A 23,939-nucleotide genomic window follows, 5' to 3' on the forward strand; every position below is an offset into this window, starting at 1 on the left:
CCTCGGATCGCAGGGTAAGTCGCCCGAACCGCGTCCCTGTGTCTGGTTGCTCAAAGTCTCGACGCAGAAACTCGGACGCATTGCTCCCTCGTAGACGGTACGTGAGGAGCACCGCTATTGAGCCCCAGTGCCGAGCCCTACTGATGAGGTCACCTTCAGGTCTTCCCAAGTATCGCAACTGGCCGCGTTGAAGTCGAACGTCAGAAGCGTCGGCCTCGCATCTGTCTCTATGGCTTGCATCCGGGCAGCTCTACGACCGCATGACACACATGCTAGTGGCATGAGAGGCAGCTCTCGTTGGTATCCCACCACATTCAACTGTTTCCAGTCTGCTCCGCCTTTCGCCGGTTTCTGATTGTAGCTGTATCGTACCGTGTAGCCATACGACCGCATACCAGTTCATACAGTAGTAATCATTCATATCCTATGACGTGTATCGATGACAACCATCCCTGCCCGACCAGACCCCAGCGCAACCCAAGTGCAACCAGCCGCAACCGATAACATACTAGCTGACCCGACGTATGGTTGTATAGCATTGTGCGACCATACCACCTTATCCAACCGCATACAGCCAAAGTAGGGAAATCAGCAGAATTGGGATTACGGTCGGGGTTCCCTACTAGATACAGTACTAATCGACCTAATACAGCTAAGCCCATGTCGATTCTCACTGGGGGTCAACACCGAGTTCGAGTCCGAATGTGCCAACTACGGCGAAGGCCTCTTTGGAAGGTTGGCTGTACATTCCCTTCTGTTGCCCAAAGGGCTAGTGGTCTCAAGGACCCGCCCATTATACAGTTTCCGCAGGAATGCCTAGGTTTTCAAGTGTCTGATTTCCATTCGTGGGCTACATACAAGATTCAGTACCCACGGTTGCTAGGTACCAGTGGCTCCCCGATGTACGGAGTGTCACAGAAGGCCTTCGGACACGGATTTTCTCAGGATTCAGCGTCCAGATCGCATACTTACGTTCTGCCGTGACTCCGTTACTTACCACTATCGGGGATCTATATTCACACCAGTTACCGCTTGACAGTACTCCAACCGGTCGCACTGTATTCGTGCCGGCAGGCAGGCAGTCCCCACCTTCTTCCCTCTTCGAAGGAAAATTTGACGCCAATACGCAGTCGACGGAGAACTTTTCGTTGATTGACGTTCGGATGTTGGCTGCCATGGTATAACATGCTCGACCCGCAGGAGAATACACGAGTCTCGCCCGTCCCAGGTCCCCCTCGCCAGTCCCGCCCCGAGGCTACACTCCCTTCTTTACTCCCAATCTCCCCTCTGGCCAGCGCTGTATCCCCATCGAGACAGCGGCTGCTCACCGTACCTGACTCGTGCTGTGTGGCTAGTGCCAGTGACCCCTCAGGACCTCAGCCGCGAAGATGGCCACGCCCGCGCAAGAGATGTAAGTAATCCGGAAGTACAGCGTCCATTTGGGGCTGGCAAATCGTGCTCTGCTCGCGAGGGTCTGCTAACAGGCATCCGTATTACGCGCATGCAGCTATGGCCCGATTTTCATCGGCATGGTGTTCAACATCTTGCTGTATGGGGTTATGATCACCCAGACGTATCTGTATTTCAACGTGTACAGACGGTGAGGATCGTCGTTATTTGCGAACTAGGGGTCCGCGCGCTGATACAGGGGGGGAACAGTGATAAGACGTGGATGAAGCTCTTCGTGAGTGATAGTCCTGGATTCGCGGGATGATGACATTAATAGGTTGTTGGACAGGTGCTCACGTTGTTCCTGTGCGATACTGTCAATACGTGCTTGGACATCGCGTTCACGTATCAGCCGCTCGTGAACAACTTCGGTGAGTGGGACGGCAAGCTCGTGCGAGGGCATGAAATGTTTAGGAAGCGTGTGCAGGAGACAACGACGCCATCTCCAGAGCTACTTGGGGTAAGTATGGACGAGGAGCCGGGTGTCTGCTGCCGGTCATGCTGATCATTCTTCCTTCCCAGTGTTCGCGACAGGTATGACAGCACGCCAATGAGGGTAGCCACTTGAGCTGACTGCTTGGAATCTTGACGCCTTTATAGACCCCGCTATGACGGTGAGACGGTGCTGCAGCTGACCGTTCTCGTTCGCTGAAACTTTTTCCCCCAGGCCATCATCGCTGTGCTCACGCAGCTCTTCTTCGCATGGCGTGTCAAGGTGTTGACGTCGAACTACTTCGCTGTCAGCGCGATTGTGATATGTGCCGTCGCCCAGTTCTGTGCGTCTGCCCGATGCTCCGTGTCCCGCGTTCTGACAGACCCACATTGTCTTTGCTATGCCCAGGTGGCGGGCTTGGGACTTCCATTGCTGTCGGGATGATACCGGAGTTCGTCCGCTTCCAGAAGTTCCAGGTTATCGTCATCATCTGGCTCGCATTTTCCGCGGCCGCCGATGTCCTGATTACGGCGTCCCTTGTCTGGCACTTGGTATGACTCCAGAACCTGATGCGGTTGTTTCTAGCGCTGATCAGGGGGCTCGTGAACGCTGTAGCGCAAAAACAAAACGGGGATGGCCGTGACGGACGACGTGGTTGACAGAATTATCCGTCGTAAGCCCGTCTCTTTGTTCTCCCCTCCGTGTTCCCTCTAACATACTGCTGGTGACCTCCCCTCGTCGACATAGTGACTGTCCAAACGGGCCTCATTACCGCTGTATGCGCGGCTATCGACCTCATTCTCTTCCTGCTCTCTGTAAGCAGATCCATCCCGGCCTCCTTCGGTGTTTCCCACGTGCCTATGTCCGTGTGCTGACATCAGCTTCTGCCACGCTGCAGTCTTCTGGCCTGCATCTTATCTTCAACCTGCCCTTGTCGAAGCTGTACACGAACTCGCTGCTGTCGAGCTTGAATTCCCGGCGCGGATGGCAGTACGACACTAGTGACGTGCTCAGCGGACAGCACTCGGAGCACCGTCCGAGCGCTGGCACACGGAGGCCCAGGAATGTCAACGTGAATGTACTCCGTAGCGACGTCGGTGGCAAACGGGTGAGTCTTAACTCTTTGGGACTGTGCATTGATCTTTCCCCGACCGATCGACACCGTCATCCTCACCCCTTCGCATCTTCCTGTCTCGATCATGAATAATTGAACTCACAGCGATTTCAGCAGGCGCCCCAGCAGATCTACATCGACGTCGAATCGCACGAGATGGTCGACGTCGTGGACGTCAAGGGCGGCCATTACACGGCAACTCCGTCGTTCCTGCCGGACAAGAAAACGATGTCGCCTCCTGCGGAGCGGGCGGAGTCTTCCGAAAGGGGGGTAGACGATATCATCTAATTTAACCTTGCTGTTGTATTCTGTACTCGTGATACTTTGTTCATTTGAATAGGCGATCTGTTAGCAATAAAGGGTATGGTTCAATGTAATTTCATTATGGGAGAAGTTGTGAAATTCTAATTGGCAACGCTTCAAGTTTCGTTCATATGCATATGTCGCTCGACCAGCAAACGTTGGGCTGGATACGTATCGATGCAAGCTTGACAACGTCGTGCATGCAATGCTGCCGGATGTCTTTCAGTAGTGTCTAGCGTGATGATTGATTTCCTCGTCTCTGAAGTTCTTGACGGTCTCAGCACTGCCACCGGGGTTCTCGCGTTTCGAGGACTTATAGGCGCCAAACGCCGCAAGCCTTACCATCACCCGTCACCGTCCCGATTTTGCAAATCATGTCAATCCCGTCAGGCGGCGTCGCCCCGAGGCAGGTTGGACCGCGCTGGCCACGTCGCTTCTCTTCTACGACTTCTACCGTCTCTGCGTGGTCAGACTGGGCCACGCGTGCAGGGAGTTCCGTACGATCCGCTGTTGGCTGAGGTGCAATGGTGGCACTTTTTACGCTCGCACTTGTGCTCGTTCAGGCATTGTGCACTGGGCAGGTCGTTGCAACGCTACAGCGGCGTTCAAACAACCCCGCGGATGACCCCAAAAGGACACCCAGTCCTCCCATTTTGAAGCCGAACCATATAACTCAGTGGGAGGCTCTTGAGGATCAGACCGTGACCTGGTACGTGATGGACATGCCGTACCTCTGAAGGACCACGCACAGTCGGGACTGACGGTGTACGCTTGCAGGGACGCAAGTGGTCTGAATGTGACGGGGTTGAAAGGGACGATTCTCTTAGGCTTCGTACGCCCAGATACAACTAGGTTCGTGTATCAAGGTAAGCCCAGGATCGCGTTCACTTGTCGATGAAGTCATCTGGCCTAACTTGGACTCTTATGCTCAGAGCCCCTTGCGCAGAATTTCGCATTAGCGGACGAGGCGGTCAACATCATCCTCCCGGATCTGCCCACGAACAATCGTTACTTCTTGATACGTCCGTCATCTCAATTGTTGGTTTTCCGTGACTTGATCCACTGAAGTCGGATCGTGTTTTGCATTCAGTGCTCGGTGATATGAACAACACCAGCCCGTTGTTCGGCATCGCGGGCACGGATCAGAACGACCCCACCAACAGCAGCCCTTCGACGACGCTTCCGCCGCAGACGATCACGACACAATCGGCGACGATCACACGTACGCAGGTTGTCTCGACAGTAGGCGGTGCTGCCTCCACTACGACTACGGCCTCCACCACGTCGACTTCTTCGAGCCCTGGGAGCTCATCTGGAGGGGCACAGCCTTCTGGTTCCAGCTCGGGGCACAATGGCTGTGCTGGGATGGTCAAGTCGGTTCGGGGATATCTGGTTGGGGTTCTTCTGGCGTCCTCGTTGCTGTTGTGAGGGCGGTCAACGGCTTGCCGGGCGAGCTTAGGCCATATCAGCCATATGATCACATATTTCAGAGCTTCATTCCTTCCGTTCCACGATCGGCGCGCAGGGGGGCGCGGTAGGAGACTGGCCTTCAACGGAAGGGAGTCTTGGGTGATCCCGGTGTTGGGAAAACCCTGAAGCAGACCGTGCTCGGTGCGTCCGCATAATCCCGTTTCGTGATTCCCCTGCAAGTATATCCACGTGAAACAACACACATACATCGTATACGTAGTCAACAAACAACATGTTTCGATTTTCTGAAAAAGAAAATGACGTACACCGCTTATGCATTAAGTGGGAATCGAACCCCCGGCGGGTCGATGGCAATGACCCAGGTTACCACTACCCCATTAATGTTTCATTTCGGTACTATGAATAGAACATCAGAGCATGCCCACATGGCATGGAACGATGCACCAGAACGTTTGGCAAACGATGGCAGGCCAAACATCTGGGTGGTCCGTGCGCATATCCCATTAGTATATAACCCACCTCACTGACGTTGTGATTTCCTTACCACTCTGGCCTTTTGGCTTAGATCAAGTGTAGTATCTGTTCTTAATAGTTTAACCACTATTATGGAGGCACCGCCTCCATTTTTGGTTATCTAATTTTTGCAGCCCTTGTCCCTCGAGCTCTGCTCGCAACTCGGGGGCGCGATGACCTTGCTACTGCACTATCAGCTTGTGTCGTCGGGGGATCTCCCTTTTTCTTTTTGGAGCACCTTTGGGACTGGTCAGTTGACCAGGAGCTTGGTGTTGCAAATGGATCAAGTGGGGCCTATTTCGGCCTTCTGTCTACGCTTTGTGTGTTTGATAGATTGTTTGGATGATGGGTTTGAACGGCAGTTGGCTGTCGTGTATTCACGCAATGTGACACCGTGGCACCTCACTGATGCTTCGTTTTTGTAGTCACCTCTGTTTGCTATATTTGCAACTCTGTTGTGTAAGCCAACTTACGAGAATATTGCGTCAGACATGCTCTTGTCTGTCACCGAGTTCATGTCTGATAAGTGCGGTTCCATGTATGCAATGTAGATGTACAAGACCCAGGGGATGTGACACGGACATCAGATACATGAAGACACTACATGAGCTTGCCATTTGTGTAGCCACCATTTACCGGGGACGTCACCCCACTTTTCTTGAATGCCTTGCGTGTCGCAAACAGCAAGCTGTCAATCAGCGATGCTACGGTAAGCACTCCACCAACAATCGCGCAAGTCCTGCAATGAGCTACATGTCAGCGCATACAATCACGCGAGGCGGCATGGAAGACTTACGACGTCAGGAAGTGCGCAAATGACTGCCGCGTCTCGACGTGGCGGATCAGGAGCGGCGAGATCTCATAGTTGAAGAACGCGCCCGGGATACCGCCGTTACCGTGCGCGACGTGCAGACCGGCGGGGCTGTCTTCCGAGGGGCCCTTGTCGAGGTCGCGCTCAAAGTGCGTGGCGCTGTATTGGTGGGTGCCGACCTGTAAATGCGGCGTTCGATCAATTGTTATACATGAATGGCGACTCGGCTAGAGCGTACCTTCTTCCCGTCAATCGTCTGGAACTGGGTCGAGACGACCTTCAGGAAGTATTGGAACATATATTGCTGCTTGATTGTCTGCATGGTACAATGAGTCCCCTGCGGCCCCGTAACTTGTCGTGGCACTCACCCTGCCCTGGGTGCCGTCAAGGGGGTTCGCATCGATGCCCAGGCGGTTCTTGAGCTCCTTGCCCAGCTTCGCATTGCGCGGGTCGTACTCGTCGTCGCCTTCGAACGCAAAGTGGTGGATCTGGTGCGTAAAGTCGTGCCGGTTGCCGTCCGTGCGGAGGTACGGTACGAGCTCGTACAGGTTGTGCGCGCTCGTGCGGAACGAGCGGCCGGGGGAGAGGTGGATGTTACCGACGACCTTGTTCACGCGCACGCGCCCGGCGATGTTGCAGCCCTCGTGCGCCTGCTCCTTCAACTTGTCGGACCACCCTTCCTTGACGCACTGCGCGACAGGTGGGCGGGCGGTCAGTACGTGTTTCACCGTGCGCTACACGCACTATACGCGCGAAGGGAGGCACGTGTGCGGAGACAGAGAGGGTGTGGACTGCTACGCACCTGCTCGATTGAGTCTGGCCGGTTGAAGCTCCATCCCCTGTTCACGTACGCCTGCCGCACCTCCTCACACGTGTTGCAGCAGCCGCCCTCGGGCTCAATGCCTCCGTAGCAGGATCCACAGTAGCCGCTTTGGCGCTGCTCGTTGAGCTTGTCGAGATCGTTCTGGAGCTCGGCAATGAGGGAGTGCGAGACGGGTTTGCCCTTCTCGTCCAGACGGGTCTTGAGGATGTTGTGGGTGATGTCGGACTGGGTCTCGCCGGAGATGTCCATGACATCCAGACTGAGCACTGGGGAGACGTGACGCCGTCAGCTTGGCTCGCTCCGTTTGGCTGGGAGCGGAGGAGCGCACGGCATGCCGGCACGCAGGAATGTGCAACCCACTTCGTAGACCACTATCCAGCACTGGAAGTGGAGCAGACATATTGACACTTACGGTAGCATGGTACACGAGGGAATGTGATGTTCATGTTAACCGTCAACTTCTCTCCTCTGCTCCGGTCGACGACGATGGATGTGTCGACGAAGACGCGGCGGTAGTCGAAGAACTCAATGGTGGTAAAGGAGAGGATGATCGCCGCAGCGATAATGGTCACTTCAAGAGGAGAGGGTCCATAGTCAGACTCGCGACGTCGCAAACGGGTCAAGCGAAGAGGTGGTACTCACAGAGCGCCCCGGTACGTGTCTTGACCTTGACGTCCTCCATCGTCTGCACGCACAGTCAGAACACTTCTCTCGCTCTTGCATCGCTGGCAGATGTCCAGCTAGAGTGTAGCCCTTGCTCAAGAATGCTAACCTTTCCGAAGGCGTCGACGCCCTTGAGGGCGTTCAGAAAGCCCTTTGCCATGGTGTCCTGAAGTCGAAGAAACCAATAAAACTAGACAGAAGGAGAGAAACCGGGTGGAAAGCGGAGGCGCAGAGGGCGGCCTGTCCTCCCTGGCAGGTAAGACTGATGGTGGTGGTGAGTTGTTGTGAAGGCCTCCGATGCGGCGGCGCGCGTGTCGCTGCCGCAGCGGACTCGGGTAGCATATGAACGCGGCCAGACGGGCGACTCTCCCAAGCTGACGTGTCAGACCCACCACATGATCGCGCATCCTCGTGTGCGCTCCCCTTCGCGCGCGTGTCCCCCGACCGACCATCCTCCAGAAATTAGCCGTGTACCCTACTCTACGACTGCTAAATACAAGGCACGCGAGTCAACAGTGGCATGCGCGCAGTATACATACCATTCACGCGCTATGGCTGCGACGCGATTCGGTCTACGCCCTGCTTCACCTTCCCCAGCAGATTCCGCACGCCATCCTTGATCCCTTCCGTCTGCAAGCTCACGCCCTCCCCGCTTGTCCTGTACACCCCTGGTGCAGGCCCTCCTAGACTAACGTTGACACCTCCGAGGTTGAGGTTGAGCGAAGGCATGCTGTTCGCGGAGCCCGGAGGAGGCTCGTAGACGGACGCGGGGAAATTCGAAGCCGCGGTGCGGACCATATCCAAGAAGCTTGTCATGACTCGCCATCAGCGCACGCTCCTCTGTCAATCACGAGGATCGATACCTACCTGGACGAGTTGTGGATGCATGTTCCTCCGAGCAGAAGGCGTGTTCCAGCTGCCGCGGAGGGCCCGCCGGACGTCGCTTCTTGGTTCAACAGCGCGACAACTCGCGCCTCCGCGTATGTCGTCCCACCAACCATGAAGATGATGACGTCTCCGGGACTGTGGAGCCGTTGCACGTTAATCTCGGGGTTGGAGGAAGCTGCGGGGACCTAGGTACTTACCGTTGTAGGCCTGCATTCGGCCCAGCACCGTCCAGGAACGGGTGGGTCGTGTCTCGGAGCCGGCCTTTGAACAGGTTCTCCAGAGTCTGTGCGAGGTGCGGTGTGTGCTGCATGTACACGTTCTCGACGCCTTTCAGACCTTTCAAGGCAGACCGGCCTTTTGCGAGCAGAGCTTCGGCAGAGAAGAGGTCTTCTTGTCGTTGGTCGGAACCTGCGATGTTCAAGACGACGTACACGAGCTAGAAGTAGCGTAACGTCCTAAGCAGTCGTTCGGTCTGCAGGCAGTCAGTATACGCACTCGGGCATCTTCTCGTGACACGCCATTCTCGAGCATGAGGTTGATGAGCGAAGCGACGTTCTGTGCTTGCGACTTCTGGTACCGCAAAGCGTAGAGCACGACCAGTCGAAGCTTGTGCCACGGTTGAATGGCCGGATTAGTGATCAACGCTTGCACACTCTGCCACACTCGCCCATAAGCACGTTCCCCACTTGCCGCTCCCACCCGCGACGCACCTTCAAATCCGCCCCCGACCCTGTCGCGAGCCCCTGCTCGACCTCGCCCAGCTCGAGCATCTTGTCGCGCTCGACCAAGCGGCTGAGCTCGCCTACGATCGCGACGTGCTTGCTCACGTTCCCGCCGAGCTTGCGGAACTCGGGGTACTCCTCCACGAAGCGCTTCATGTCCGTGATGGACTGGATCTGCGACGGGCTGTGCGCGAGCGAGTGCGACTGGTACGACTGCACGTACGACTTGAGCGCCGTGCCGAGGTCGCCGAACGTCGCGAGGTGGTGCGCCTGGAAGAACGGGTCCGTGGACGTCGAGAGCGTCACTTCCTGCAGCCGTTCTCGTCAGTGCGCGCGCTAGAGATAGGGTAGGGAGCGGGATGGACGGACGTACCTTGAGCTCTGGTCGGATGTCAGGGACCGTGCTGAGGTCAACGCGGCCGTTCTGGATGCCGAGCAGCTCGTGGACCATCGCCTGGTACGTCCACTGCGAGAGCATCGGTGTCACCGGGTCGTTTCTCCTGTCGAGGATGAGCAGCAATGGTGGCACTTGCGTTAAGCGGAAGTCGAACAGCTGCTGCTCAGACTGTACCCTGTGCTACTCCCACGTCCATCCGTTAGGTTCTCCCTGACGGCGAGTTCTCTGGAGAGAGCGCAATGGAAGGACATACTTGAATCTCGACCCCGAGCTTCTTCGCCATCGGACTCGACTTCTCGTACCTGATCACGGGCTTCTTCTTCAGGCTCAGGAGGACAGCCGTCACGCCCTGGACCGCGCGCTCGAGCGCGGCGGGGTCCCATGTGTTCGGAGAATTCCCGTAAAGAGGTCGCGAGGCCGAAGGAGTGTGGTTGAGCGAGAAGAGTGAAGAGAGAATAGGCGCATAGTCTGCAAAGTATTCCTAGATGGGTACGCATGAGGCATGGGTCTTTCAAGACGAGAGCCAGAATAGCAATGACAGAAGATCATACGAGACCATCGCGCGCACGCGCGGTCGCGGCAGAAACCGCATTGGGTGTGGAGGAGACAAGGTGGTGCATGAGGCGGTACGATGAAGAGTGGACTGACCTGCACTTCGCGAACGACCTCGTACTCGTCCACATCTGCGAGGCGCTCGATGGCTGTCTTGCTAAGGATATTGCTGAAGTCTTCGACCGCGAATGTGAGCATTCATTTGAGACCGAAGTGCGGAGAGGGAAAGGAAGACGCTCACTGACAGAGGTAGTATTCGCCGTACTTGGGCTCGCGCAGCTCAGCGGCGAGGGCCTCGAAGCTATCTTCACTGGGCTGGAGGAAGCAGACACACTTCATGTGTGGCATGCGGTCGCGCTTCTTGTTGTCGATCTTGTCCGTGAGGTAGACCTGGTGCGACAGGAGGATCGACTGTGTCGCGGACAGGGACACGATGGGTGTCTGCGCTCGAGCATGAGCGTAGTGAAGACGTGCTGATGGCGAGGTGCAGTATGAGAGCGAGACGTACTGTATGGTTATCCAAGAGTAAGACCTTCATCGAAGGCGGCGTGGACACCATCTTCGTGATGTAGGTCTCTACAGCCTTTACGACATCCATAGTGGCGGCTTGGGTGCGTGCGCCAGGTAGGCGGGATGTTCAGTTGGCCTCTACGTGTCTGTGTAGCAATAATTGTAGTCGACTTCCTCTCCTTGAAGTGCGGGGAGACAGGGTATAGGAGGAGATGACGGTGAGAACGTAGCAGCCGAATGGACATGCGCAGGACGCAGGGACACGCGACGCGTTCCGGCACTGGCAGCGGCGCGACTGAATGCACGCAGTGTAGCGCTCGCTCGCTTGTGAATCCATGGATCATGCCGTTCGGATCTTCTCCCTCGACCATGACCACTCCCAGCGATTCCCCACGCCCTTCGTTCTCGTTCACCAGCTGCACTTGTTATCACCTCAGCTGTTCTTGACCTCCAAACGTATCACTATGGCTACCCCAGTGCAACGTGCGTTTGCGCACGACGAGCTCGAGCGTGCGCTGAAGGAACAATCCTTTGGAATCACCAGCTTCGAAATTGTGTCGACCACGCCATTGAAAGCGGCGGCTAGCGTCGTCTTGCTGGAGGGTCCGACTGTACTCGTCTCGCTATCCAACAGAGGCTTCCAGGTGCGTGTGCTCGGTCGTATGCACCCCACACGTTTCTGATACTACTATCCCTCCAGCTCTATAGTCCTACCGATCCACCGACAGATCCTGACCTGGATGCGGAGGCTGTCTTCGAGACCATTGAGCAGCTTCTCCAGTCCGTCAGTCCACAGTATGATGCAGCCCGGAGGAGCGCACTCATCACGAAGCTCGAGTCGATTCAAGCCACCCCAGAGCCTGCATGATATACCTAGGTTTGTCCGTCCTTCTACGCCGCTTGCGTACGGCTATTGAGCCGCGAAGGTAGTCGCCCTCCATGTGCTCAGCCGCCCTCACGGTTCTGGAGGCGATCCGATGTCATCCCACCTGCTTCATTTATTCATAGTGCACATGTATTCATATTCGTACAAACCACAAACACCTCCATTAGCTTCCGTCTGCTCCGTGCAAGCTCTTACCCCTGCAACTTCCCAGTCTCTTTCCTCCTCTTCAACGCATCCCGATACGCCTCGTCTGTGAAGACGTAATCGGTGGACCCCGATCTCACCTTCTGTATAGTGTCCTTGATCCAAGCTCGCTCCTCAGGGTTGCGTAGGCAGTTCGCCCACCACCTGTCCATGCTGTTCACGAGGATATTGCTCCGGAGGATATTGTTTGCGCTCTGCTCGTACAGCACGAACAACAAGAAGCCCGCGTTATAGCGCTCCAGCCCAAACTCGGAGAGACATTTCAGGATGCGGGATATGCGGAGGTTGTTGTGAGGTGCGCCTACGTCCCTCTAGAACGTGAGTGGGAGAGGGACAGATGGGACGGTAGTACTCACGCGCGAGGTTGAAATATCTCTCCTCCCACTTCTGCACGCGACGAAGCTCTCCCGTCTCCTTCGAGACGAGCTCCATCCCAAAGAAGCCGAGCATGATCTCGTAGGACCGCTCGAGGCGTTCGATGATCTTGGGATCGGCTTTCATATCTGCGATCTCATGTTTCTGCAGGGGCTGCGCCTCGAAATTCATGCCGTACTCCTGCAGAGGGAACCTGTATATGGCAAGTCCAGATCAATCTCGGAATTGAGTGGTGAAGATGCGTTCAATACATACAGCCACTGAATGTAGCCGTGCTTGTATTCCAGCTTTGCATAGTCCGTCTTCCATCTATTGGGACATCGTATCAGGTATGATCCTGGTGCAGGATGTATACGCCCTACTGTTCGTGCAGCTCATCGATCAGGAGATTGTCCGGCCTACAGCGCTCTAGGTTGGAATAGAATCGAAGATTTGAGTTGAGGGAAGGGTCATCCGGCAAGTCAGGGTAGTTGTCCAAAAATTCGCGAACATCCCCAGGAAGCGACATATTTCGTGTAGATGACAGACGACTTGTGTTAGTGGATGGGAGAAGACGAGAGAGACTACGAGGTGCTGTCCTAGAATTGAGAATCTTGTGTCGCAGCCTCGGGAGAACGCGAAGCATGAGGCCAGTGCCACATTCAAGCGCGCGACGCGTCTCATTATCTGCGGAGTTTCAACGTAGACTTATCATCAATACAAAAGGATTATCGGAGTCCCACCTGGGTAAGCCGTGGAAAACGTCGCGCCTCCGCGAGCCACAACCGCGACCGAACGCGTCGACGCCGGCTTCTCCCTCGACCGCGATCCATGCCCGGCGTTACGAGATCCATGCCGTCCTCCGCCTCTTCCTCATATCTCTCCGTCTCCGATGCACTTAACAACCTTTCCAAGGCTGCCACGGTAGCGGTATGTTGTTGCCCGCCTTCTACGTGACTGCTCAACCTAAACATGTGCCTTTAGCTCAATGCCGTCCAAGGCGCGCAGGATCACACCTACCAGGAGCTAGAACGTACTCGTGCAGAACGAGACGATGCGCTGAAGGCGTTACATGATGCACAGCTGGACTCTAAGGATATGGAGGTTCGAGTAGAGGGTTGGAAGGCGGCTGTGAGTCTCGGTTTCCCCTGTCATTGTTCCTCTGCTCACCAATTGTCACTGTCGCGCAGTTAGAGAAGTCAGACTTGACAGTAAGATCTCACGCGAGTTTCAAGCACTGATAGCCTATAATGCCCACGAATAGATCAAACATCAAACCGAAACGATCACACAACTCCGCTCTGAAGTCCAGACATGGAAGACACAGCTCGCACGTCTCGAAGAGTCGTCACGACAAGAGATAGAAGGCTGGAAGGAGCAATACCGACGCGCAGAACACGAACGTGCCCGGCTATCCGCCCGTATTGAGGAGCTCATCGCTGGGCAGCTAGCGGTACGTCCCTCCCCTCGTCTCCGCTTCAAACGAACAACCCGTGCCAACCCTCCGTCCTTCCAGTGGAACGCCGCCGCACACGCGTACACCGCTCCGTACACACCACGTATAGGCTACGCCGAGGTTCCAGAACCCCCGTCCTCTTCATCCGCAGCCACAATCACTAGGCACGCGTCGACTTCTCACATCCACCGCGCAGCCGGCACCCCGCGCTCAAACGGCCGCGCGGCTCGCGCGGACGCAGACGAGGACGAAGACGACCGCCCGCTGACGTCCGCGCGCAAGTCGAAGGGCCCGAACGGCGCGCGCCAGCCGACCCAACCCGAGCCCCGAGCGCATCCGGGCACAGGTACCCCAGCGCGCACGTCGACCGCGCGGCGGAGGGACAACGCTGCTGCCTCTGCGGCCGGTATCGCAGACGTTCCGCAAGCAAACGCGAGTCGCGCGACCCCACGCACCCCCGCCGCGCGGTCCGTCCCCGGGCAGACTGGGACGCAGCCGCGAACGCAGGTGATCCGCCGCGTGACGGCAATCGTGGACGTGAAGGAGGAAGAGTCGGACGAAGCAGGCGGGCTGGAGGACTTGGAGTCCGCCGCATCTGGGTCGGCTTACGACCCCGAGGAGGACCCGCCGATGGCCCTTGGGAGGAGGCGGCGGAGGGCGTCGAACGTGTCTGGGAGGTCGAAGCGCGCGGTGAGGGAGTTTGACGAAGATGATGAGGACGAGGAGGGGGAGGGCACTGTGTTGGAGGACGACGGAATGGATGGGGTGGAGCAGGGCGAGGACGCGGAGGACGATGAGCTGCTGCTTGGATCCAAGGTACGCACTCGTGTTGCATTCTCGCTGGCCACCGCACGTCAAGTTCTCGCCTACTTTTTGGGACATATTTCCATATCACGGACAGCGCTGACGACCTATGTCCCCTCGCATTCCAGCCAACACAGCAAGTGCGGAAAACTGCGCGAACGCAAGCGCGAGCGCAGGCGGGCGCACCGAAACACCCTCGAGCTAGTGCGGGCGCGAAGCAGCTGAGTTCTGCAAAGAAACGAAAGATGGTGGATGGAGACGCTAGTGTTGTCAGTGGCCGGTCTGGGCCCGCTAAGGCAGTGAAGATGCGATGAACTCCGTAGGTTCTCCGGTGGCCGTGCTACAAATGTGTACTTCTCCGAACAATTCAGCCAGCTGTGCTCTGACTCCGTTTTACGAGCAATTTATGCAGACTCAAAATCCGATCGCACCGTCGTCCATGCAGCCATGCCTGCCGCACTCAACAGTGACCTAGGTCGTTGTCATCGACTCACCGGGGGTTCGATCCCCAGATACGCACCACTGCTTTTTCCTCTCCTTTGCTTACGAAGTTCTACGTGGCATTGACAGAACTCAAATACAGCGTAGCCTTCGGCAGAAGCACACAAGGAGGCAGTTTGTGATCGGGAGGCAATACGGAACTGAAAGCGAGGGCTTGTCTATCCATATATTCTGTGACTCTGTCCACAACTTCTCGGCCACTCCCATCGACCTTGCACTCGCTTTGCACACCTTCTACCCATGTCCTGGACTGATTTCAAGCCATTCCGCCCGTCGTTGCCAACGGAAACTGAAGAGAACATCATCGATCTACTTTGGGATGACGTTCACGCTCTCCGTTCTTGCTCTTTGACCTGTCGCGCATGGTTGCCTCGTAGCCGCCTCCATCTCCTCTACGCCATCATTCTTCGGAATAGAGAGCATCTGATTGCGCTCCAGGACACTCTCGAGAAGTACCCTGCCAGACGACTCTTGGTGCACTCGGTGACCACCGCGCCGAAGCCCAGGAAATCAAGTCCGCGCTCACTCATCGAAGTCTTCCCCCTCGCGTTGCTGATGCAACTATCGAATCTGCGATGTTGGAAGATCAGTCAAACGACCACGAAGGTGATCAAACGTCGGGAAGCGCTCTCATTCCACCGCACGACCCTCACCCGTCTGCGATACTCTTCGATAGACGAGCTCCATCTCACCTCCATCCGCCTTGCCTCCTGCACGGAATTCATACGTCTCATTCTGGCCCTCCCCCGCTTGCGAAAGCTTCATTGCGATGACCTGCATCTCGCTGCGGTCGGCACTGGTCTGGATTCGCTGAAGGACATAGCTAGCGATAGATTGGCGAACTTGTCCATTCTAGAAGTGGGTTGTCGTCTTGCGTGGGTCCCCCTCGCGTCTACATGGAGTCAGCAACTGACGATTAAATGTCCTTGTATCAGCTTACCCGAATGAAGGCGGCCGACGTCGACCTTCTGTTAGGAGTGACGTGCAAAAGCTTGCACAGCATCTCCATTGTCCACATTAAGGGAGCGAAGTTCAGTGCCGGTGCGTTTATTATGCAACCCATGCAGAGTATCACTAGACCCTTAACGAGGCATAGTGCCTCTCCCGACCACCGTCACGCCGTCGATGTCGCAGTTATCTTCCATCACTCTCGGGTGGAGAGCACAGCCGAGAGAGCAGCTCGACAACGCGCTGACAGCCATCTGCCGCAACCTCTCGTCGATTCGGCTTCATTGGGCCCCACACCTTACAAGCTTTGGTATAACGCTTCATTTGGAGAATGTCGGGCAGTGGGGCAGCTTGATGAAGGGTATCATGCTAGAGAGCATGCTGGAAGATTGTCTGTCAGAGCAGGGCCTCCGCATAGAACAAGCTTTGGCCGACCATCGTCTGAGCCAATTCCTTATCTCCTTGCATTTTCCTCCGGAGTGGATTCTATCGGGTGCTCGGTGGAAGTCTATACTGGAAAACGCCTTTCCCAACCTGTACGGGCGCAAGATACTCAAGATACAAATATTTGGGGGTAAATCTGAGCGCTTATTAGTATGCCTGTGTCATGCTAATCAGCCTACAGGTCAGCCTATGACCATGGTCAGGAACCAAGGTGCCAGCGTGAACGCCATCACAGTATCCCCAGACTCGAGATGGATTGCCACAGGATGCTGGAACCAGACTGTCGTTCTGTGGAGAAACCGCAGCGGCCTCGGTGAGGCTACATTTGCGTGGCGCGGCGACTCTTCTTCTCCTCAATCCCTAGCTTTTTCGCCAGACGGCGGTCGTCTCGCCTATCCTGCTTCCGGTCGTACTGCGATCGCGATCAGAAATACCACCTCGAGCGATCTTCTGGCGACACTTCGAATGAACGAAGCTGCAATAGATGACCTCACGGTTTGGAACAGCCGCTGCATGTGTGTGTGGTCTCCTGACAGCTCGAGGCTTGTCGCCGTACACCGGACAGCCGGCGAGATGTCGCGATCGTTTGCGTATGTGTGGGACGCGGAGACGTACGCAGCATTACGGACCGTCGCAAACGGTGAACCGACACCGCCGATTCAGCTGCTTCCAGGCTTGACAGTACTGCCGCCCCTTGCTGTATACTATTCTTCGGACGGGTTGCGCCTCCTAGGCGCAAAGTATACCCAACAGGAATGGAGCTCTCCATCAGCCCAGTGCCCAATGGAGGTCAAGATCGATGTCTGGGACGTCGTGACGGGGGTCTCGCATCGGCCTCCCAAGAACGGGGCCGTCGAAGGGCCCGCGAGATCTTTGGTTTGTTGTGCTGCCGCGCTTGATTCGCAGGCGACACAATGTGCTGTCTGGGTCTTCGGCGATACGATTCACCTCTTCGACCTTACGCAGGGAGGACTACAATGGGCGACTTTGCGTCATGCAAGCAGGATGGACACCCACGATCAGCATCTTATGTTCTGTTCTACAGGCCAGCGACTACTATCCTGGCACACCCGGAGACCGACTCCGGATCTCCCGTTCATCCAAAGCCACGGGACGTCTCTGAAGCTCTGGGACACGCGGAGTGGCGAAGACGCCACCTCAGGATCGAGTCGCTTTAACGGCCTGTCTATGAACCATGTCTGCTTCTCCCCTGACGGACAGCACTTCGTCACCGCCAGCGCGGACAGCCCGCTCGTGGATGTATGGAAGGCATCTGACGGATCGTGGTCGACCTCCTATTCGATCCCTCAGCCTGCGCACGACTTTGACTACCCCGAGCAGATCACCTTCTCCGCTGATGGAACCCGCCTATGGGTGGGGACGTTCCGTGGACATATCTACTCCTTCCCACTATAGTGATTCACGGGTCCTTGGGACAGCCAGATCTTGAACCCTGTATTAAGCCGACCCCTCTCCCTTCTGTTAAAATCGGAGTATGTAGTAATATGGAACATCATATGAAGTATGCTCATCTGTAATTGTGGGATGAGCCAAGGGCATATGAAGCAGATCGAGGCGCGCTTAATTTCCTTGCAGCTTCTAGACATCTAAACGCCCGTCCCAACGAGCGACGTCCCGCCGTTGACTAAACCTCGAAAAGCTGCAATCAGGATGATATAAATGCAATGCTCATGCGTAGCTGATTCGTGCAGGATCTTCAATAATGGGGTACGCAATATCTTGTCGTGAACCAGTCGCACGATTGCTTTTCTCAGGAAATCCTCCACAACAATCGAGGTAACGACTTCATGAATCCGTCTGATCGTCTGGAATTCAGGGGCATTGCAGGTGCAAAGAGATTATATACATATATGAAGTATTTCTGGTCGGTGGATAGGGAGGGGAGCGGCAAAATGGGCAGTGTCCCAAGGACCGGTTGATCACTGTGCCCCTCGCCGCGAGCAGCCCCATCGAGCACGTGACCAGAGCCAGTCCTCACCCACCTATCGTCCCGGCCACACAGCTCACGACGGCACACCACACAGGCAAGGCTCCTACGCCGAGGATAGAGATAGAGGATGGCGAGATGAAGAAGCTAGTAGTACAGGACGCCGATCGTACAACAGATGCACCAGTACCCGAAAGACAGGAGAGAGAGCACGAGATGCGACGGCACGGACGGGGCGGAGAGCGGGACGGCGAGTATAGAATGCTAGTATGGTAGGGGGCGCGGGACGATGCAGGGGACCGGAGCGGGGGGAGGCGACGAGGGGCACGTAGCATGTCCGCCGGGGGTCCAGGGGGGATATGGGGGTGATGGATGGGGAGGGGGTGGGTGGGGGATATGGGGGTACGGTTTTGTAACAATAGCGGTCGTGATGGGGACGTGAACGTGAACTATTTCATGATCATCGACGGAACCCGACCGGATGATGGCGGCGACAGCGCGTGAGGGGTAAAGGGTATGTAGGAGGAAGGGGACGAGGACATGAGCGGGAACTATGCACGGACCAAAACGTGACGGCCCCCACGGGGGGCTCTGCGTCACCTATCTACGACGAAGAGGATAGACAGATAACAGTCCGTGCGGGTCGTGATTCATGAAGTCGTGGCTCGTGGGTTAGACCATCTCCAGGGCGTTGAGGCCGGCGGGGACAGGGTGCCGCTCGGTGTCCATGGCGCGCTGGTGGAGTGCCCGAGCGTGCTTGTCACTGTTCATCGGAGCACGTCAGTATGAGCTCTGCACCCGACAAGGGGGCATAGAAGGACGTACGGCCTGTTGAGGATAGACTCTGCGCCGGTGAAGAATAGGAGATCGTACAAGAAGGTGCCGACTGTTGTGGTGGGCGTGTTAGTCACCGATGTGGGGGACGACGATACCGTAGACGGGATACGCACCGAGCGCACCAACGATGGGAGCGATGACCGGGCACCACAGCCAGTACTGGCTCCTGAACGAGAAGACTAACACACATGAATCAGCACGGTGGAGCAAGGCAGCGCGCACGACACTGCTTACCGGCACCTCCATAGCCGACCATAGCGGTCAAAAGCCTGGGGCCGAGGTCACGCGCAGGGTTGATGGCGTAGCCTATGAGGACGATGCGTCAAAAATGGTCAAGGCTTCGACGGCAAGGCGGCGTACCAGTCTGCATTCCCAACGCAGCACCAATGCCAAGGATCAGGATGAAGAGGACGAGGGGGACGAGACCCGGGGGCGGGGGGCCGTTCCTCGAGTCGTTGATAGCACAGACGACGATGAGCAGCACGGCGGTACCGAGGAACTGGTGCGACGTTAGGCCAGATAAGCGAGGAATATCAACGCAACTCACCTCATCAAACCACGCTGACACAGAGGTCATGTACGGGAGCTGGTAAACAGCTGCGTCAGTAGACGATAAACGACTGCAAGACTACGTATCAGACATACAGCGTACGTCGAGAACAACCCGGCGGTCCCGGGAACGGTGCGGATGTGTCGTCCACCCTCGACGAGATCGATGGCATGGATGTAATTTGCGTAAATGATCCCGGCGCCGCACAGTCCGCCCATGAGCTGGGCGAAGATGTACGTTGGGACCTTGCGCCAGGGGAAGTCCCGGAACGTTGCGAACGCAATGGTCACCGCGGGGTTGATGTGGCCTCCAGAGATGCCTGAAGAGACCCACACGCCCAAAGCGGTGCCGACGGCCCATCCGAAGTTGAGGGACAGGTAGTCCTGTGAAGCGCAGGGCGGATATGAGCGTCTATTCCATGTAGCGATGCGATCGAGCCATCATTGACGAATAGAGTTTCGCCGACGGCGTTTACGGGGGACGGATGACGAAGGAGGCGTAGGTACTCACGCCGTAGACCATCGAACCAACGTTCGCGTTCTTGGAGAGCTGTGTCTGGCAGTCGACGCCAGCACCGAAGATGATGAGGATCATGACGCCGAAGAACTCGGCGGCGGGCTCCCGGATCCACTCGCTGGAAAGATAGGGGGTGAGTTCACACAGTGATGAGAGCCTGGGAGGCGTTGTGCTCACCGGACCCGAGACCATCTGTTCGGGTATTTGGTGTAGTGGGCGAGGAGATCCGGGTCGACATGACCGTTGGCGGTGGAATGGCTAACCTGGGTAGAGGCGTCGACATCTTCGATGTGATGGGCGCGGCTCTCCTTGGACTCGGCGGAGGGTTGGGACCGCTTGAAGTGGATAGAACGCCAAGACATGATGCTGCTCGAGGAAGGGGGAACACTGGGGAGTCGGGACTGAGGACAGGACCGCAGTGGAGAGCGGGCAATAAATACTTGGAGGAGTCGAGGACAGGGCGAAAGAGGTTATCTACGGAGAGCGTGACTGGTGCGGGCTAAAAAGTAGATGCAAGCTGGGCCTGAAAAAGAAAACACGGGCACCGGTGATGCATAGGAGAGAACGGCCGAGGGAGTTCGGAGGAACAGTCGGGACGGTGGGGAGTGATGGCATGACGCGAGGCTGCTGATGTTGTGCAGAATGAACAGCTGCAGTCGCCGGTGCAGCAGCTGGTGCAGCAGCTGGTGCAGCAGCTGGGGCAGCAGCTGGTGCACCCCGTGGGCTGCCCCCGGCCGAGGCAAGCTTCATCTCTTTCCCCACCCATCCGGCTCTTCGGCCCTGATCGCGCGCCACACCAGATCCCATCAGATCCCTCCGTGAACTCGGCCGCGGCTGCCTCTTGCGTCCGACGTTCTCGATTATCCTCCCTTTCTCACGCTCTCTCATCCTCCATTGAGGTATTCTAGGCGCGTCCCGAGCCATGAGCCCGTCTCGCCTTCCGCAACGTAATATCCTGCCCAGCAAACCACGCCTCCCGATTGTGCCCTGCTCTTCCATACCCTTACGGCCGTTGCTAGCTACAGTGACTCCCAGTGCGACGCTCCGTTTAACTTGATTAGACTCTTTGCTTGAGGTTTTTTCGTGTGATCCGCCAAGGACTCTGTCGTAAATCGTACGTATACGTCTCCCAATCACCGTCCAGGTGCTAGGCTCGGCTTTCCGTCGACTTTCGTCGTTCGCCGCATATCGAGGGACACATTTTGACATGTCGCATGTATGACCAGCGTGACGGAAGTACATGTCCACCCTCTGTATCCTCATACCGCGCAGCGTCCATTTTGCCCTCAATGCGTTTATCCTCTCCCCTTGCACATATCCGGATCCGTCTGATCACCTCCAGAGTATCCTATCTTCTTTCGCACGTATGTAGTTCTGACGAGACCGCAAGACGTATCCTGTCACGCTCTCTTCTCGGCGCTGATACGACGCTTTAGTCTATCCGTAGGTGATGAATCCGCTGGTCATGGGGACTCTCCCCCTTTCCAAGAATCGCATCCTCTTCCGCTACGGATGGCCGCCTACCCACACAATACGTACCGGAGAACGTGTAGAGACTTGCGGAGGCGATTAGCGATGTCTCGAGCGAGCAACACACCACGCATTCCCGCCCCTCCACTGATTCCAGTATTGTACTATCAGTCGTTACTTTCCGGCGGCTCCTAAGCGCTTGATTTTACGGGTGCCTCGATCGCTTAAGTTGAGGCAACAGTTCGGACTCGAGGCACGCGCCACAATGTGATCGGACCATACATGCCTATAATCTGTGCAGCCTGTGCTTGAAGTCTGTAGATCGGAGCGCGGCCGTCACGAGGCAGTCGGCGGCTCCGCTACAGGCAGGGTTATTGCGGTCTGTGACCGCAGGAAGATGTGAGTTCCCATCCTATGGACTCCGAGCCTCTCTGGCCCCTGTAACGTCGAGTGCATGCGAATGTCCGTCTATTCTCGTCCGGTTCCTGCACCTCATGGCTTGCCATAGCGATAGAACACTTCCCGCTTTCGATCACGATAGCATTTCGCCGAGTCACTCGGATGACTTGCAATCTTCCTCGCACTCTGTCCGAAATACGTCAAGCAACACAATCAACTCTTCTACTGCCTTGGGATCCATTTACGTTGGCACCCTGCAACGCCAGTTTACCTTGCCCTCGCATCCTTCGAATGCCTTCGAAGCTCGTGCGCATATGCATGCCTGTTTCTCGAAGCCCCGTTCGAGTGCCTTCCGAACCTTAACCCTGGTCCCTGGTTAGGCGTGGCGTAACGGGCGCCTTTGTGCGCAGCGGCGGCGGCGGCAGTGGCCTCTTCGCGGCTGTCCTTGGCTTCCACTCGCTCTTCTCGACTATCCTTGCCGTATTCACAGCAATCTGCTTACCATCCGAATCACTCCCAGATGTCTATGTTAGACAAGTTCCGCAAGGGCGCAACCAAGGCCGGCATCCAGGCGTCCGCCTTCCTCAAGGAGGGCTCGAACAAGCTCGCGAACGAATCCCAGCACTTCGTCCAGGGATTCACCCTCCCCGGCGAGGCTGAGAAAGCGGCCAAGATCCTTGAAAGCTTCCTCGGTACGTTATTTTCGAGGGTACGTCCTCTGCGGCCTGCGAATAGTAATACGACTGGCGTCCAGCCGACCCAGAGCATCCCGAGTCCGCCCTCAACTCCATCCCCAAAGTCGTCCTCCAGCGCGCACGCGGTACGTACACCCCACCCCTTCTCTCCTTCTCCTCGTCCCCACCGTGTCCACGACGCAGCACTTACCCAACCGTCCCCCCTCCTCCGTCGCCGGCCTTCACTTTGGCTCGCATCTGCGTCATCCCACACGCAGGCCTCGCGATCTTCTCCGTCATCAAGGCCGGCTTCGTCTTCTCCGGCAAGGCAGGCTCGGGCATCGTCATCGCGCGCCTGCCCGACGGCTCGTGGTCCGCGCCCTCGTGCATCGCGACGGGCGGCGTCGGCTGGGGGCTCCAGATCGGCGCGGACATCACCGACTTCGTGATCGTGCTCAACAGCGAGGAGGCCGTGCGCGCGTTCGCGCTCGGCGGGAACGTCACCATCGGCGGGAACATCTCCGCCGCCGCGGGCCCCATCGGCACGGGGGGCGCGGTGCAGGCGACGCTGGCGCACCCCGCGCCCATGTTCTCGTACTCGAAGTCGAAGGGTGCGTTCGCTGTCTCTTGCTCTTTCTCGGCGCGTGAGCCCTTCTCTCGCGTCACCCTGCTACGTCATCCTGCTGCCCCTCGGAACTTCCTGGGCTCTGTACGCGTGTATCTGGGCTGCGCAGCGCTGCCAGTGCGAAGAGAGGGTGGCGAAGACGCGGCGACTGACGTAACCTACCCGCACAGGTCTCTTCGCTGGGCTCTCGCTCGAGGGCACGGTCCTCATCGAGCGCAAGGACGCGAACAAGGACTTCTACGGCTCTGCCGTTCCTGCCCGTGACATACTCGGCGGGCGCGTGCCCCCACCCGAGGTCGCCTCGCGGCTCTATGAGGTCATCGAGGCCGCGGAGGGCGTCGACGAGAGTGGGCTTCCGGAGAATGCGTATGTGCCCACCGCAGAGGGCGACCATATGGACATCCGGCACGGCGGCATGGTTTTCGATGCCGAGGGACACTAGATGGCTCTGGAGACGCGAGGAACATGTCGTCGGCTGCGTCGGACCACGATGTCTATGAACGGGGGACTGGGTGGATGTCATCAGGAGGGGGGCAGGATTGGTGTGACGCCGCAATGGTGATGCCTGAATGACTTCTACGACTCTAATGTAGTTCTATGCCCGTATTCTGCTGTGAACCACCACTGAGGTTTTCGAATCTCACCTACTTGTCCCTTCGTGCTATGTACGATATTTTTTTCCCTATGAAACGAACATACTCTGATGGCCCCTAT

The 23,939-nt window shown here is 56.9% G+C and overlaps 11 protein-coding genes and 1 non-coding gene across 12 annotated transcripts; 7 read left to right on the forward strand and 5 right to left on the reverse strand.

The window, feature by feature from the left end:
* The first annotated feature begins 1,154 nt into the window (after window positions 1-1,154).
* Window positions 1,155-3,378, forward strand: DICSQDRAFT_140633 (uncharacterized protein). The gene is made up of 13 exons (XM_007370067.1): window positions 1,155-1,411; window positions 1,508-1,600; window positions 1,660-1,684; window positions 1,739-1,820; window positions 1,877-1,909; window positions 1,972-1,983; window positions 2,050-2,063; window positions 2,117-2,225; window positions 2,291-2,433; window positions 2,498-2,555; window positions 2,630-2,697; window positions 2,781-2,990; window positions 3,111-3,378. Exons 1-13 carry the CDS (start codon window positions 1,389-1,391, stop codon window positions 3,282-3,284), a joined length of 1,044 nt encoding a protein of 347 aa, XP_007370129.1. The 5' UTR covers window positions 1,155-1,388; the 3' UTR covers window positions 3,285-3,378.
* A 346-nt stretch (window positions 3,379-3,724) lies between these two features.
* DICSQDRAFT_157538 (uncharacterized protein) lies at window positions 3,725-4,965 on the forward strand. Its single transcript, XM_007370068.1, has 4 exons — window positions 3,725-4,008; window positions 4,077-4,165; window positions 4,232-4,321; window positions 4,390-4,965. Exons 1-4 carry the CDS (start codon window positions 3,824-3,826, stop codon window positions 4,725-4,727), a joined length of 702 nt encoding a protein of 233 aa, XP_007370130.1. The 5' UTR covers window positions 3,725-3,823; the 3' UTR covers window positions 4,728-4,965.
* Window positions 4,966-5,043: 78 nt separating this feature from the next.
* DICSQDRAFT_t179 lies at window positions 5,044-5,114 on the reverse strand. Its single transcript has one exon. It is a non-coding gene; the product is annotated as a tRNA-Gly (tRNA).
* A 650-nt stretch (window positions 5,115-5,764) lies between these two features.
* On the reverse strand, window positions 5,765-7,837 carry DICSQDRAFT_92668 (endoplasmic reticulum-derived transport vesicle ERV46). The gene is made up of 8 exons (XM_007370069.1): window positions 7,650-7,837; window positions 7,520-7,562; window positions 7,290-7,448; window positions 6,857-7,143; window positions 6,423-6,743; window positions 6,293-6,370; window positions 6,040-6,233; window positions 5,765-5,982 (listed from the first exon to the last, which is right to left on the reverse strand). The coding sequence occupies exons 1-8, from the start codon at window positions 7,698-7,700 to the stop codon at window positions 5,844-5,846; spliced, it is 1,272 nt and encodes a 423-aa protein (XP_007370131.1). The 5' UTR covers window positions 7,701-7,837; the 3' UTR covers window positions 5,765-5,843.
* A 159-nt stretch (window positions 7,838-7,996) lies between these two features.
* On the reverse strand, window positions 7,997-10,830 carry DICSQDRAFT_92671 (vacuolar protein sorting-associated protein 45). The gene is made up of 10 exons (XM_007370070.1): window positions 10,608-10,830; window positions 10,345-10,540; window positions 10,196-10,275; window positions 9,801-10,028; window positions 9,524-9,727; window positions 9,139-9,459; window positions 8,924-9,082; window positions 8,626-8,864; window positions 8,408-8,563; window positions 7,997-8,348 (listed from the first exon to the last, which is right to left on the reverse strand). Exons 1-10 carry the CDS (start codon window positions 10,695-10,697, stop codon window positions 8,090-8,092), a joined length of 1,932 nt encoding a protein of 643 aa, XP_007370132.1. The 5' UTR covers window positions 10,698-10,830; the 3' UTR covers window positions 7,997-8,089.
* A 243-nt stretch (window positions 10,831-11,073) lies between these two features.
* DICSQDRAFT_70216 (uncharacterized protein) lies at window positions 11,074-11,477 on the forward strand (the record flags this gene model as incomplete). Its single annotated transcript, XM_007370071.1, has 2 exons — window positions 11,074-11,257; window positions 11,338-11,477. 2 exons carry the CDS (start codon window positions 11,074-11,076, stop codon window positions 11,475-11,477), a joined length of 324 nt encoding a protein of 107 aa, XP_007370133.1.
* Window positions 11,478-11,686: 209 nt separating this feature from the next.
* On the reverse strand, window positions 11,687-12,582 carry DICSQDRAFT_129667 (uncharacterized protein; the record flags this gene model as incomplete). Its single annotated transcript, XM_007370072.1, has 4 exons — window positions 11,687-12,000; window positions 12,056-12,267; window positions 12,330-12,383; window positions 12,437-12,582. The coding sequence occupies 4 exons, from the start codon at window positions 12,580-12,582 to the stop codon at window positions 11,687-11,689; spliced, it is 726 nt and encodes a 241-aa protein (XP_007370134.1).
* Window positions 12,583-12,884: 302 nt separating this feature from the next.
* DICSQDRAFT_129668 (uncharacterized protein) lies at window positions 12,885-14,538 on the forward strand (the record flags this gene model as incomplete). The annotated part of the gene is made up of 5 exons (XM_007370073.1): window positions 12,885-12,983; window positions 13,038-13,184; window positions 13,244-13,264; window positions 13,318-13,506; window positions 13,570-14,538. The coding sequence occupies 5 exons, from the start codon at window positions 12,885-12,887 to the stop codon at window positions 14,536-14,538; spliced, it is 1,425 nt and encodes a 474-aa protein (XP_007370135.1).
* A 552-nt stretch (window positions 14,539-15,090) lies between these two features.
* Window positions 15,091-15,591, forward strand: DICSQDRAFT_30995 (uncharacterized protein; the record flags this gene model as incomplete). The annotated part of the gene is made up of 1 exon (XM_007370074.1): window positions 15,091-15,591. A coding segment is annotated over one exon (501 nt), but the record flags the coding sequence as incomplete, so codon positions are not given.
* A 1,034-nt stretch (window positions 15,592-16,625) lies between these two features.
* DICSQDRAFT_140639 (uncharacterized protein) lies at window positions 16,626-17,669 on the forward strand. The gene is made up of 2 exons (XM_007370075.1): window positions 16,626-17,082; window positions 17,113-17,669. The coding sequence occupies exons 1-2, from the start codon at window positions 16,780-16,782 to the stop codon at window positions 17,620-17,622; spliced, it is 813 nt and encodes a 270-aa protein (XP_007370137.1). The 5' UTR covers window positions 16,626-16,779; the 3' UTR covers window positions 17,623-17,669.
* A 734-nt stretch (window positions 17,670-18,403) lies between these two features.
* Window positions 18,404-20,494, reverse strand: DICSQDRAFT_112146 (aquaporin). The gene is made up of 9 exons (XM_007370076.1): window positions 20,235-20,494; window positions 20,052-20,175; window positions 19,637-19,924; window positions 19,539-19,577; window positions 19,352-19,490; window positions 19,226-19,297; window positions 19,105-19,170; window positions 18,980-19,040; window positions 18,404-18,917 (listed from the first exon to the last, which is right to left on the reverse strand). The coding sequence occupies exons 1-9, from the start codon at window positions 20,417-20,419 to the stop codon at window positions 18,827-18,829; spliced, it is 1,065 nt and encodes a 354-aa protein (XP_007370138.1). The 5' UTR covers window positions 20,420-20,494; the 3' UTR covers window positions 18,404-18,826.
* A 1,912-nt stretch (window positions 20,495-22,406) lies between these two features.
* On the forward strand, window positions 22,407-23,935 carry DICSQDRAFT_140641 (uncharacterized protein). The gene is made up of 4 exons (XM_007370077.1): window positions 22,407-22,618; window positions 22,681-22,746; window positions 22,879-23,211; window positions 23,396-23,935. Exons 1-4 carry the CDS (start codon window positions 22,447-22,449, stop codon window positions 23,665-23,667), a joined length of 843 nt encoding a protein of 280 aa, XP_007370139.1. The 5' UTR covers window positions 22,407-22,446; the 3' UTR covers window positions 23,668-23,935.
* The last annotated feature ends 4 nt before the right edge of the window (window positions 23,936-23,939 follow it).

This window comes from Dichomitus squalens, assembly GCF_000275845.1.
Source record: "Dichomitus squalens LYAD-421 SS1 unplaced genomic scaffold DICSQscaffold_61, whole genome shotgun sequence".
Lineage (NCBI taxonomy): Eukaryota > Fungi > Basidiomycota > Agaricomycetes > Polyporales > Polyporaceae > Dichomitus > Dichomitus squalens.